At 33.4% G+C, this 14,208-nt stretch overlaps 1 protein-coding gene, 1 long non-coding RNA gene and 1 other non-coding gene across 3 annotated transcripts; 1 reads left to right on the top strand and 2 right to left on the bottom strand.

Moving 5' to 3' along the window:
- The first annotated feature begins 621 nt into the window (after positions 1-621).
- Positions 622-3,828, top strand: LOC149541749 (galactan beta-1,4-galactosyltransferase GALS1-like). Its single transcript, XM_089796865.1, has 2 exons — positions 622-2,632; positions 3,022-3,828. The coding sequence occupies exons 1-2, from the start codon at positions 1,485-1,487 to the stop codon at positions 3,374-3,376; spliced, it is 1,503 nt and encodes a 500-aa protein (XP_089652991.1). The 5' UTR covers positions 622-1,484; the 3' UTR covers positions 3,377-3,828.
- A 1,683-nt stretch (positions 3,829-5,511) lies between these two features.
- LOC149541748 (uncharacterized) lies at positions 5,512-8,133 on the bottom strand. Its single transcript, XR_016355159.1, has 3 exons — positions 7,919-8,133; positions 5,901-6,076; positions 5,512-5,768 (listed from the first exon to the last, which is right to left on the bottom strand). It is a non-coding gene; the product is annotated as an uncharacterized LOC149541748 (long non-coding RNA).
- A 4,737-nt stretch (positions 8,134-12,870) lies between these two features.
- On the bottom strand, positions 12,871-12,944 carry TRNAV-AAC (transfer RNA valine (anticodon AAC)). The gene has a single exon. It is a non-coding gene; the product is annotated as a tRNA-Val (tRNA).
- Positions 12,945-14,208: the final 1,264 nt, after the last annotated feature.

Below are 14,208 nucleotides of genomic sequence, written 5' to 3'. Positions count from 1 at the left end.
ACTTGATCAAGATTAGAAGATTGAGCAATCAAAATCAATCTTATGACAATCATGATTAATTTGCACGAATTTTTAAGATAATACAAATTTTGAGTTAAGTGTGATAAACAACTTCATCAACATCGTTCCTTTATAATTAATTTTAAAATGCAATCTTATAACCATTTAAATATCATACTATTTTAAAATTATCAAAAAAAAAATTATATTAGATATTTATTGTTTAATAACATCTAATTATGACATTCTAAGAGAAATTTTAAGAAAATGAAAATGTATGATTGGAAATCAAAATAACTACAAATCAAAATTATAAACAAATGTATTATACATAAAATTAAATTTTAAGTCTTTATTTCTACATCAAAATTTAGCTTAAGCTAAGTCTTAGAATAGAGATTTGTTCTTATTTAATATCAAGAAACATTGTACAATAACAACAACAAAGAAAAAAATATATAATGAAGTGAATATATTTTAAAAAATCATACCTATTCTTTTAAATTTGACAACCATTTACATATGTAAACATTAATATTAATAACAATAAACATTACATTTTCCCAATAAATATCACATTTATATATGCGTTTTAATATGCTTTCCACACCAAACAGTGACAAAGACGAAGACACGTTCAGGCTGGGTGAAGGAAGAAAATGACAATTCCTCATCACCAAACCCCTCGACTCCGATGTTTAACCAAACCTCAGCATTTTCCTCCTACCATGTTCTCACACTGCAAACATCATTCACGGATCTCAACTGCTACCTTTCGAGAACAAATCTTAAAGAATTTTGAATTCCGACTAAAAACTGAGAAAAATTCAAAGCTCACGAAAGATTCTTTTTTTTTTCTGGAATAAAATCATTTCTTAATTCAGGTCGGCCGACTCCCGCGTTCAAGGATCGTAACAAATTGGTTCTGACGAATGCTAGAAACACTAAATTTCATGCATAAATCAACCATTTTCAAAATTTAATATGAACTAGATCTGATTTATTCGTGATCTGTCATCATTCAGTGTCAAACCAATTCAATTCTTGCGAAGCAAGCTAAACCAAAAACCCCCACGGTTTGGGGATTTTACATTTTAAATGATTACAGCCACTCAGCTAATCAATCGAGTGACGATTTTTGTTGTACGGTTAACGAAATATCTCGAATTTTTATATGTAATTCAACTTTACCTGCGATTTAATCTACGAGGGTGACAGATCTGACGCCATTGTTGATGTTTGCGTATCTGAGTTTGAATATTTTTGGGGTTGTTAGAAAGGGCTCTGCTTGCAGAAGCCTACTTTTTTTTTTGTTGCTGTCAAAACCTGAAAGGTGTTTTGCCTTTCCACAATTTTCCTTTTCTGTAATAAATTTCTCTGTTGAGAAAAGATCTGTAGGACTAGCAGCTTTAAGAAATATTTTTAAATTTCTGTAGCTTTACTTTGCTTTAGCGTTTCTGCAGTGATTTGTATTATAAAGGAGGATGGGAATGGGGAAAGAGAAATATAAGGACAGATTATTCGCCTTTGGATCTGGATTTAACTGTATGGAGAGCAAAATTTTCATTATGGCGATATTCGCTACGGGAATTATGGTCATCGCCAGCCAGATCTTGCCATTTGGAGGACTTAGCTGTGAAAATTTGTTAGTGAAAGTTTTACACGAAGAATCAGGCCTGCGAGTCAATTTGAGCAGTGTTGAAAAAATAGCTTTTAACAGCACTGAAGCGCCTGCTAAATCTGAGGAACCGCCATTAAAGGAGCCATTGAAGGAGGAAGAGAACAAGAATAGGCGGGAATTTAGAGCGTATGGCAGAGCGGCCTACTTGTTCATCCAGATGGGCGCTTACAGAGGCGGCGATAATACTTTTGCTGTGGTTGGACTGGCATCAAAGCCGCTTCATGTTTTTGGTAAGCCAGGGTTTGAATGCGAGTGGATTCCAAGGGATTCGACCCTGCGAACTGTTAAAGGGAAAGCCCTTAAAATCTTGCCTGATTGGGGCTATGGCAGGGTTTACACAGTAGTAGTCGTCAATTGCACTTTCGCAGAGCCTGTTGGCGCTGATGGCGATGGAGGGAAGCTCATTCTTTACGCCATCAATGGCGGAGATTCTGAGCGAATTGTTGCTCTGAATGAAAAGGAAAATTCTTTCAATTCCTCTGTTTTCACAGGGCCGCCCACCTTTGATTATCTCTACTGTGGATCGTCTCTGTATGGAGATCTGAGCCCGCAGAGAATGAGGGAATGGATTGCTTATCATGCTAAATTCTTCGGGGCGCGCTCCCACTTTGTTTTCCATGATGCCGGAGGCGTGAATTCTGAGGTTATGAAAGTTCTTCGGCCATGGATTCAGGCCGGGCGGGTTACGTTGCAGGACATCAGAGATCAGGAACAGTTTGATGGATACTATCATAATCAGTTCTTGATTGTCAACGATTGTTTGCACAGGTACAAATTCATGGCTAAATGGACCTTCTTTTTCGATGTGGATGAATTTCTGTACATCTCTGCCGGCCGGACCATCGATTCGATTGTTCAGGAATATTCCGATTACACTCAATTCACATTTCAGCAGTACCACATGTCGGATAAACTTTGCTTGGATCACAGAGATTCAACAAAACATTCTAGGTATATTTTCAATTCGAATGTTGCTAATTATTCGAGTTTACTGTTTCTATATAGGATTATGTGCACTATTTGTAACCTACAGTGAAATCCCCTGTTTGCTTTCATATAAAATTCTCGTCCCTGTGATGAACTAATTCCAGATTTATATCTGCTTTTCGTCATAGGAGATTTCATGTCGCAAATTCATATGAATATTTTCCTAGGATTCATGTTCCATCCATACCATTTTTACAGCTTTCATGTCAGATTTTTTTTTTTAATACCCAAATCAGATTGTATCATTTGAATTTCTTCTCATAAGATTTGATATGCCGCTGAAACAAATTTGATAGAAGATTGATCATTCGCCAGCAATTTTCTTACCCCGAATTAACTTCTGTGATGAGCAGAGAATGGGGATTTGAGAAGCTGGTATTCAGAGATGTGAAGAAGGGGATTAGGAGGGATAGGAAATATGCAGTTCAGGCAAGAAATGTGGATGCTACGGGCGTTCACATGTCTGAAAACTTCCATGGGAAAAAGAAGCATACAATGGGGGAGATCCGTTACTACCATTACCACAACACGCTTTCAACCAGAGGAGAACTGTGCAGGGAATTTGTGAAGCCCTCCATGAAAGGCAATGTAACATGGCTTCAAGGTACTCCATATGTATATGATGGAACGTTGAAAGCTTTAGCTTCGTCCATTAAACGGTTTGAGATAGAGCAAATTGGATCAAAGCTTGCATCACTTGCACAATGAATTTCAAGAACAAACCAGGTCGTTTCAGTTCGAACTCCCAGTGCCCATCAAGCATGAAATGAAGAAAAATGAGAAACTTCGCAGTTAACATAGAATCCAATTGACAAAACATTGAGCAAAGCAGGACATTCACAAAGCTCGAATCGTATTTCTCCAGAGCGGTGGGCGACCATTTGTGTGTATATATGTATTGTGAAAAAGGCGTAGTGAATATATTACAGAGGCCATGTTGGACAAGTTGATAATTGCTTAGCGACAGCAGTCGTTGTCTACAAATTTTTATTATTAGTCATCATTTGTACCAGATGTAATTGAAAATTTCTTAAAAACTAGCAATGGCACCTTAAGGGTGTAATAGGTATGTCGAATAAGTTTGGTATTATTGACTCAATTGTAATTAGCTGTCGGTAATAAATCATTTTGGAAATCAAGCACATTTGATGGGATGCTAATTATTTTTGCTTGTATGTAAACTTTTTATTATTAGTCATTATTTGCACTAGATGTAATTGAGAATTTGTTAAAAACTAGCAATCGTGCCTTAAGAGTGCAATAGGTATGCTGAATAAGTTTGGTATTAATATTGACTCAATTGTAATTAGGTGTTGGTAATAAATAATTTTGGAATTCAAGCACATTTGATGGGATGCTAATTATTTTTGCTTGTATGTTAAATATACGTCTATATTGTGTTTATAATAGAGAAATGGTAAACTTATATTACTGAATTTTTTAATTTTTTTTGCCGAAACAAAATTTAGTATTGTTTGGTTTTTGACGAAGTATAAAAAATAGTTGCTTAAAATTGAGATTTGGTATATCTAAATGAAAACAAAGTAGTCTATAATCGTAGTATGTAGTTTACATGAAACTCATCAAAGTGTATTCTAATTTGGTTGGATGTAGATTTGTGCTTGTTTCTTAAATAAGAATTTTTTTTCCCTAAAACTTTTAAGGCATGATATATTAATAAATAGCACTGGTTCAAGGTTAATGAGGAAAAAAACTAGCAAGAAAACCCTCAATCCTTACTGAATACAAAGGAATGTGAACTTAAAGCAGGTAAGTGAGACCTTATAAATGCCCTTACAACATGGGTTACAAGTAATATTACTCGGCTTGCATAAATTAATGTAGGCATAGTTGGAATTATATTTTACCCTTATGTAGATGCTCTTTGATCAGATAGTTGTTGCAAGCGTGCCTCCTCCTCTATCCTCCGAGCTACAAATGGATTTGTGCTCATACGTGCATATTTGTCAAAAGTTGTTGAAACATTACTAGAACCTATATACATATAATGGTTCCATTAAGTAATTATCTATTGAGCTGTCAAAATAGATGTTTTAAAAAATTGTTATCACAAACAAGTCTAGCTTCCATATTTTATGGTCTACTATAGCAATATTGAACTTAACTATTTTATGATCTAGTTTCAACAAGATTGAAGTTAACCACATAGTGGTCATCTTTATTGTTTTATAGCCCAACCTGTTCAAGCGTGAAAGTTTGTTTCTCTATTGAAAATATACTCCTCTATTATTTTATGATTAACTTGAGAATGTGCCAGTAATTTTTACAAATTGACAATTTTACTTGAAAGAGGTAACAAAAAAACATTTACATTTTTTAGATAGAGAAATATGATATGTCAGCACATTTGTTTCCAAAAAAGCCTTTACAACTTATACTATATTTAAAATTGTCAAAGCCCTCAAGAAAAATCAGTGGTGTTGCAAGCAAATTTTTTTAAACAACCCATCCACAAAACTCATAAAATAACATTGAAAGCCAAAATACCCCAAAAGCAAGAAAACCTAAAGACCAAAAAGGTAAGGAAAATGTTAATGTAAAATAAAATTGAAGCTTTTGTCAAATTATTCACAATTTTCATCTAAATAGCATGCGTAGACCCAATCTTTTGGATTAGATGCGATAGATTGTTACTATACGTTTCAACAACTTTTAGAAGGCTGCAATTTAAGCAAACAGTTGTTGTAGAAAAGCAGTGGATGACTTAGATTGTTCTGATTGTCTTACAAGCCTCAACATTGAGCATGAACTGTTGATGCACAAAGTGAATCGGAAAACCTGTAAGAACCAAATTTCTCAAACATTGCCACAAGTGCAAAACAACCATAAAATGTGGAAAACTTAAATTGAAAAGTCAAAAGTCGATTTTATTCATTGTTCAATATCAGAAGAAAACTATACATATCAACATCTAGTCGAGAAAAAAACTAAAATTACAATTGTTACTACATAACACTAAAATTTCTAAATACATCTATTAATACAATGTTGACCACATGTCGATACCATAAACAAATGAAAACATAAATGTTGAAATTGAATCGTGTGAACATGACATTTTTGTCAAAACTATGTTGACCTGCACGTCGAACATGAATATAACATCAATATATATATATATATATGTATGTATGTATGTATGTATGTATGTATGTATGTATGTATGTAAAACATAGAACATAGAACATATATAAATAACATGCCATCGAACCTTAGTGTCCATCTGCATGTAGTCCTATCTCCAAGCCATCAAAACAATGGCCATCCACTATCATGAGATGGAAGAGTGGTCCAAGCACTTTTACCGCCCAACCATGGAGTGGTTAGCTCTCTGAGGTTCTCCGGTTAAGAAGAACTACCCGACCCTGGCACGAGTAGGCTAGCAACCTGGCACAGTTGGATTGGAAAGATTTGGTGTAGCCAAGTGATCTAATCTACTTACACCTATGTCTAGTAGATACATTCACAAAGATATGGAAGAGGGAAAACAAAATAAAATAACCAATGCATTTCAATCATATGCATAATATTTTACCGAGCTTGGCTAAGCATCATGAACCAGTTTAGAGTAAAAGACTAGTAGGAAATACATATAGAACACTAACTTAAGTTTCCAATAATCACCCTCCTCTTTGATTCCATATTCAGTACCCTTCCCAAAGTCAAAAATATTACTTCTAAAAAAAGAATTTTAAAATAAGATATAAGATTGTTCAGTTCAAGAGACATAACGATATCGAAGAGGTTCACAAAGATACCGATTTTATTCACCTTGAGAATTTTTTTACATTTTATCTACTGAGCATGTTACAAGTTAAATAATGAAGAAAATATCATTTTCTTTCACTTCTCCTAAGATTTCCTCTATTTTATTCCTCCTAATAATCCTCTCTTTTACTGATTCTAGAAAAAACAATTTGAGATTTATACCAAGAGGTAAAATATGTTTTTGATTTCAAAATACTAATTGAAACATAATGCTTAGTAATTTAACATAATGCAATACCAATTGCAAATATAACTAAGTCTTCTTTAAGCACATTCTTTTTCATTCACCATTCAAACAAGGAATAATAATAATAATATAAATCTAGATTTTATTATAGTAAGAGTACAGTGATCACCATACTAAATTCAAAACATTCTCACAGCCAATTTGAGAAGTAAACATTAGCATGAGTTTGGGCGTAGAAAAATGCTCTCATATTCAAACCAATATTTTTAATTAATAAGTCATTGTTTCAATCTGAAGTTTGCAATCAAGTCAGTAGTTATATGAATTAATTATTTTAATTAAGTCTATAGTTTGTATGATATATCAAAAACATTACAATTGAGGCTTTTTTTAAAAATCTAAAAAATGCATTGGAGGTGAATCAAATAAATATTTAAATTTATGAGAGTTGGGAGTTGCCAAGCACTGGTAAGAAAGAAGCAAGGAAACTTAAAGATTTATAATGGTTCTCACGCATGGGAAAGAAGAAACAAAAAGACTGCAATTCATGGTAAAAATGTCATGTTTTATCAGTAGCAGTCATCTGAAAACAATTAAAATACACTTCCCAGCTATGGAGTGGTGGCGAAAATGACTCTAGTTTATTTACCAAGTACAAACATCAATGTTGTAAATCACAGAAATGACAATTTTGCAGAAAAATGTAAAAACCAAGCAATATAAATTTTAAGAGCTTCCCTCCTAGCAATGTTTGACCAAGCTTACAATAAGCCATTATCCTTTGTCTGGAGAGTTTTTATTTTTAAATAAAACTAAGCTATTCAATCTATGAAAAACTTTTATAATTCCTATTCTCCCATCTACAATATGTTAAATTCAATTTTCTAACAACACTCACCAAATTCTCAGGAACTTTGATTACTCAAGAGAAATTGTTTTTACAGAGGACTCTCTATAATTGTTTGCAATGACTTTCATAACTTTACAAAAATAAAAGTCAAATACGATATGCAACAGAAGATAATGGTTACACTATTAAGCATTTTCGTTTTTAAAAGTAAGCTACAAATTTTATGTTATGCATCTACTTCATAGATCCATGCTAACTGGAAACAATATGAATAAATTAAAACAAACTATGGCATCCAATATTTTTTTTTAAGATCAACAACTAACAGCCAAATTCAGACAATGTATCTTTCTTGTTCACAATATACAGGAAGTTCGAAAATGATTCAAATGTCAGAACGCAAAAGAGAAAAACTATAAGGAACCTGATTCTGCTTTCTTTCCAAACGCTTCCATCCAGCAGGCAAGAAGATGTGGGACGACTACCTCCACCAAGCAGCTCTATCTTAAACATGAATCAGCTGGAGATAGGGATGCCAATCAGCTTCAAAATAATACAAAATGCACCCCCCAATGTAGTTCTCTTTCTTTATTAATAAAACTTCATTTCCCATCTCCCTTCTCTCAATCGATCCTCTTCCCTTTTGAACAGTTCTTCTCCCCCACCACCACCCCCCCCCCCCCCCCCCCAAAAAAAAACAACCATTTCTAGCAACCAACATGAGGAAAAGTTAATGGAAGTCTCGCATCATTAATGTTTTAACTTACACATGGAAAAAGTAGTTTTAGAAACTTCAGTTAAATTAATTTCATCTTAATCTAATTTATGACCAGGCTTTCAAATTTGAAAAACAAACTATTCATTTCCACCAAAATTTCTCAACTAACTATTTAAGGTTTCAAATTTTAACATTTCTAAACAAATAATATTTATTCATTTAGGCTACATAATCCTAACAAAACATTTAATCCATTTAGATAAATTAGAATTCAAAGCAAATGATTTATATTCAAATAAAACAACTAAGAGTGTGTGTGTGTGTGTGTGTGTGTCTACACCATTTAAATTTTGAGCCAACCCTGCCAAGGAGCTAAACTCCTCTACCTCAATCACTCTTCTGCCTTCAATACCTACACACTCATAAACTTGACATGATCCATTGAGTCAAAAATGTCATCATCATGATAATCAAATAACGTCTTACATATGTATTTTAAACATTCAAAATACATCATCAGATATAAATATGTCAATGATACCATAATTTTTAAACATTATGTCACAAACCATAAAGTTGAATATAAAATAACATCACAATATTGACAACAAGAAAAATTTATCCATCTAATATTTTTGACTAATAAAGTCTAAACAAAAATATAAAGGTATTCGACTCAAGTCAAGTCATACATAGTCTTAGTCAAAAAGTCAATCAACATAATAAGTCTAAATAAAAAGCATGTCAAAATAATGAGTCGTGAAAAAACCTCAGTATAGTACACATACATAATAAATTGTAGATTGGTACTTTCAAATAATGGTAACTTTTATCTAAAAATTTTAGATGGAGGATTTAATATTTTTTTGGAAATTGCTATGTTAATTAATGTGAGAGTTCGTCATATTTTTGCACAAAATGGGTAAGTAGCAAGAAAGGTTTTTTAAGGGTGAAAATAAAATGAGAGAGCAGCAAGGGCTCTATTGTACGTCAAAATGGTAGGAGAGAGCGACAAGAAAGGGATTTCTTATAGGGTGGAAAAGGTTGGCCTTTCCATAACGACGATGGAGGAAGGGTTGCTTGGGATAGAGGCAAAGGCCATTTTTTTCATAACACAAAAGATAGAGATCACGAACAAACCTTTGGAATTGACAAGGAACTTATCCTTCTTAGAAGAACATGATAGCCTTTCTTGGTAGGAAAAATGTGGTTGCAAGATGCACAGTGTTTGGTGAAAAAGACAAACACAATAATTTAATTGGGATTTGAATCCAGTTCTCACAGAAAGGTTTAGTGGAGGGGGATGCTTGCAAAATAGGTTTAACAATGGTAAAAGAAACTGGCTTTTGGGGACATAAACCCTAACCTAGTTCCCATTCTACCAACAGTGAAGGTGGGTAGGCCTTTCAACCGTCCATTACTAATGAAAGTATGGACACAAAAGCACTAAGATATTCACAAATAGAGGCAAAGCATCTTGAGAGGTAACTACAACATGATTTTCAAACATGCTGGTCAAAGAGATTTCCTAAACCATCAAAGAGAAACAAGAGCACATTTCAAATGTCAATTAGGAACTTGAACATAATGCTACAAAAAGTTGATCTAGGGACACATATAGACCAACTGGAGACCTCTTCTTTGATGAGCACTTCGAAAGAGGAAAATGTGAGTACGTTACTTATTAGTGTTCCACTACAAGAATTACAAAAACAACCTTCTTCAAGCCTAGGAGCATTGGTCACAATCTTAGAGGTAATATTGGATGGAAGGAGATGTTTACTGCAACAACAAGCTATAATTTGTAAGTTTTAGGAAACTAACATTCCTTTCGTAGACTTCACAAAATGGGTATTTTAGAATTGGAACAATATTTTGCACATTAAATCAATAGATGTAGCTCTAGGATTTTAGATAATCATTTTTAAATCCAAGGAAAGTAGGGATATAAGATTTAAATGCAAAGGTTGGATTTATAACACCATAGGACTGCATATGCAAATATGGAGCCCCAATTTCGATAGAAAAAATCACTCAATCAAATGCATACCGATGTGGCTATTATTGAAAATATACACATAGAATACATGGAGGTAGACTTGGGCTATGCCCTATCAAATGGCTATACGAGAACAAAGATCTTCCTTCTAATGAATAAAAAGAAAGAAGTATTAGGTTCAAACAAAATCATATCCAAAATCAAGGTTGGGTTCAAAGTGTTATACATGATCATCTACATTTGGAACCTGAACCACACCCTCAAGACTCAACTATGACTAACTATAGTGATAATGGGTTGATAGTCCTCGATTGGAATCTTTGGTGTAACAATCTGGGATTCTACATAAAGGCTCTCCAAAGGGGGGGTTGAATGGAAACAAGGGAAGATAAACCATTCATTTTCTAGAAATAGATACCAAAGAAAATCTTAAGAAATTTAACTCTATTTTCATGGATTCTCTATTGGAGATCGACCAACACATATACTAAACAAAGATTAAAGGTTATATCATTCTCGCATCAATCAAGTGCAAGGAACTTCCTTAACAATCACAAATGAAGTCCAGCAAAATAAAGCCAATGGCTCCCACCAATGTGTTTATATCTTTGAAAATGGCACAGGAAAGTCAGGTATGCAATGTCTCCTTGGTATGCTGGATCAACTCCATGTATGTTGACTACTGGCAAGCTAGAGAGAATAGGGATACCGCTATTGGAAGTCGTTGCTTGGATTAGGATGTGTTGTGCTATTGCAAATAGACACGTGCGGAGAAGTAAGATCATCGATGCCTTACTGAAGGTTTGATCCCATAACCCACATAACTATGGATCCGAAAAAAAGATACAATTTGAGAAAGTCAGATTGAGACTAGGAATATCTATTCCAATAATAGAATTTTTTTTGAATGGACATATGCTCATTTTAGGGGCAAAATGGGAATATTACTCACCAAACAAAAAACCATAAGAAAGGGGTTAAACTTGAACAATATTAGAGAGTACGTCTTGCATAGTGAGCGCTCCACCATCTCGGCTACATCCCCTTATTAAAACATTCCAAATTCAACTAAATCCATTGACAATTAATATATAAAATAAAAGTCTACACATGCTTAGACCCTATTTCAATGCAATGGTGTTATTAAGCCGATAGACTTATATATGGGAACTTTGTTCTTGGATTTTATAAATTTATGCCGAGAAATTGTCAACCCAGTCGGAAAAAACTATTTTCGATTGTTTTAAGCCCTTTTCCAATTTTTTTAAATAAATTCTTTATTTTTTTAATTTCCTTTAGATTTCTTTCTATTCTTATATGTTACATCTTTAAATTTGCCTTCTACTAAAGCTCACTATGGGTTTTATTAGGCTGTTTGGGATATTTCCATTTTCAGTACTATTTTCTCAATAACTAAACTTGAGATATAGTTTTTTAAATGGGAGAGAAACTAATCATGACTAGAAGAGAAGATTGTTATTTGCGGAAGAAAAAAAATATGTAATGAGAGAAAATTGGAAATAATACAAAGTTTTCTGCATTCTATTCTATGTTTGAATAATAAATTACATTGCTCTTTTAAAACCTGTATCTAAAGTTGCATCTTATTAGGCATTTGCATTTCTTTTGTTTTAATTTGCATGAGTATACATGATAGCTCAGTTAGAATAAGATCTGACTATGATTAAAATTGGCTAATTTACATAAAATCAATTTGTCCACGTCGTTTATTGATCACATTTTGGACTGGAATTATCTGTATTTATTGAAAATGGGTGGAGGTATTGGGTTGTAGAAGCTGATTTTGGTGTTGGTGAAGCACAAAATTGATGCTTGAGAGAATTGATTTTTACATGAATTTGTTTTCCTTGCATCCATTCTATACAAATACATTCAAGATGACATGTCTTGATTCAAATTAGAGGAGATTTGTTTTGAGAAATTGTGTTTTTAAAATGTTTTTAAAGTAACAAGTTTATGTCATGCATTTAGAGTTGTTAAAATAGGAAAACTGACTATTGATTCTTTTAAGTTTCCATATTAAAGACATAAGTGCAGATTTTAAGGATATTGGCACATGCAGATTATTTATAGTAAGAATTTATGAGCAGATTATATACCATATATTCTTTACCTTAATGTTTCAAAGTGAGATAATCGGATCAAAGTTCGAAAGGGGATTTAAAAGCTCTATTTTATGAAAATGAAATTGATTAAAAGTTTTCCTTAAAACATGGATAAAGCAGTGATTTTTTATCTTTCAACCCAAGATAAAGTATATCCAAGTTATGAAATTATTTCTGATCACCAATTGTTTGACAAAAAAATAGGTACTGATCTACAATACATTACTCTCCTGCAAGTTATGAAATTATTTCTGATCACCAATTATTTGAAAAAAAAACAGGTACTGATCTACAATACATTACTCTCCAAGTTTTTTAATTAAAAAAATATTATTATTTGTATCGACTATCATCTCTATCGACTTATCGTTGCCTACCAGTTCGTTTTACAGGGCTTCTGTGTGAATAATCCTGCTGGAGATTGGCAGACTTACGAACTGAAGTCGAATATCTGTGTGAAAGCATCCCTTTCAAAATTCCCATTACAGAAATAAAGCTCCTTCAACTTAAACCTTAATCGAGAGAAAATACTATGGCGCCGCCCAGACTTGAACTGGAGACCTTCAGTGTGTTAGACTGACGTGATAACCAACTACACCACGGCACCTTGTCTTTCATTTCTGCAAATTAAAAATACTAACCCATAATTCCGAAACTAGAAACAACCTTAGAGGAAGCTGTGTGGGGGTAAATAGAAATAGTGAACGGTTTTTTCTTGTAGTGTTTGGGACGGTTAACAAGCGAAATCCCAACTTTAGAGAAACTGATTAGGCTTTACATAACAGTAAGACAATTGTTGATTACCAGTTGTAGATGAACTCTTGTATCATTTACCGAATGAAGTCGAAAGTTATACTTTGATATGGGAGGCTATGCTAAAAAAATTGTCAGCTAGCATAAGATCGATTTGTTAAGAACCAAAAACACAAAACACGCAAATTCATGGGCTTAATTAAATATATTTTATTGTTCAAACTTGTTTCCATAAACGATGAAGAAGTCTGGAGGCTAATTTATTTTGTGTGTTGAGAATCAAGATTAATTTGGATAATTTATACAATTGGTATCCATACAATGTGGAAAATAAGTTGCGTGCTCTACCTAAGAGACACTATAGTATTTTTATTAGTTTTGATATTTTAGGATCCATTGATTGATAGAGATAGATTGCTAAAAGTTTAGAGGCATTGTCATGAAGCTCCTTGGACAATAATGTAAAGAGAGGAAAAATATTAAAAAGCTCTGAATTTGTAAATCTAATCTTGCCCTCTATGAACTGAAAGATACACACTGACATTATTTGTGGCCGACACTAGTGGAGGAGGCAGGCTCATGGGGTTGTAATAATCAATATTATGTTTGTCATGAGATTTGGGAGCATCTCATGCGGCACCGACTACATTGTGTGAAATTTCGCAAGCTGATACCTTAGAGAAGAAGATACCAGACTACACCTCTCCCCTCTCCCATGTGCCTATGAAAAATGTGCAATTAATAAGATCGGATGCCTCCCAAGTATTCAAAATATTAAACAATGTGGTGCATGATAGAATGATGCCAAAATTAAATGATGCAATAAAATGGACCAAGATATAGGTGGGGGAAAATACTCAAATTCATTTATTATATGCAATCCAAGATTATAATAACAAGGATATGATGTTATATTCAAAAGTATAGATTGCCTCCAATGTTTGATCTTACCAAGACAATCTTGACATAGACCTTATTATAATGAAATAAGCCCTTGGCTCGAATACATAGAATGGCTACAAAGACTTGCCTAGTAGGATTACCCAATTTGCTCCTCTACTCCAAGTTCCATTACTAAAACCCTTCACTTCTTGAATGTATTCTCTCCATATGATGTC

Source organism: Cupressus sempervirens, chromosome 8, assembly GCF_028749045.1.
Source record: "Cupressus sempervirens isolate cs-2001-9-10 chromosome 8, ASM2874904v1, whole genome shotgun sequence".
Taxonomy (NCBI): domain Eukaryota; kingdom Viridiplantae; phylum Streptophyta; class Pinopsida; order Cupressales; family Cupressaceae; genus Cupressus; species Cupressus sempervirens.
The sequence above is the reverse complement of the archived record's forward strand: the minus strand, read 5'-3'. Positions and strand labels throughout refer to the sequence as shown.

Excerpts from the sequence above, each read along its gene's own strand:
- LOC149541749 (XM_089796865.1), top strand. The coding sequence starts at position 1,485 with ATGGGAATGGGGAAAGAGAAATATAAGGACAGATTATTCGCCTTTGGA. Across the intron at positions 2,633-3,021 it reads GATTCAACAAAACATTCTAG|AGAATGGGGATTTGAGAAGC; the intron begins GTATATTTTCAA and ends TGTGATGAGCAG.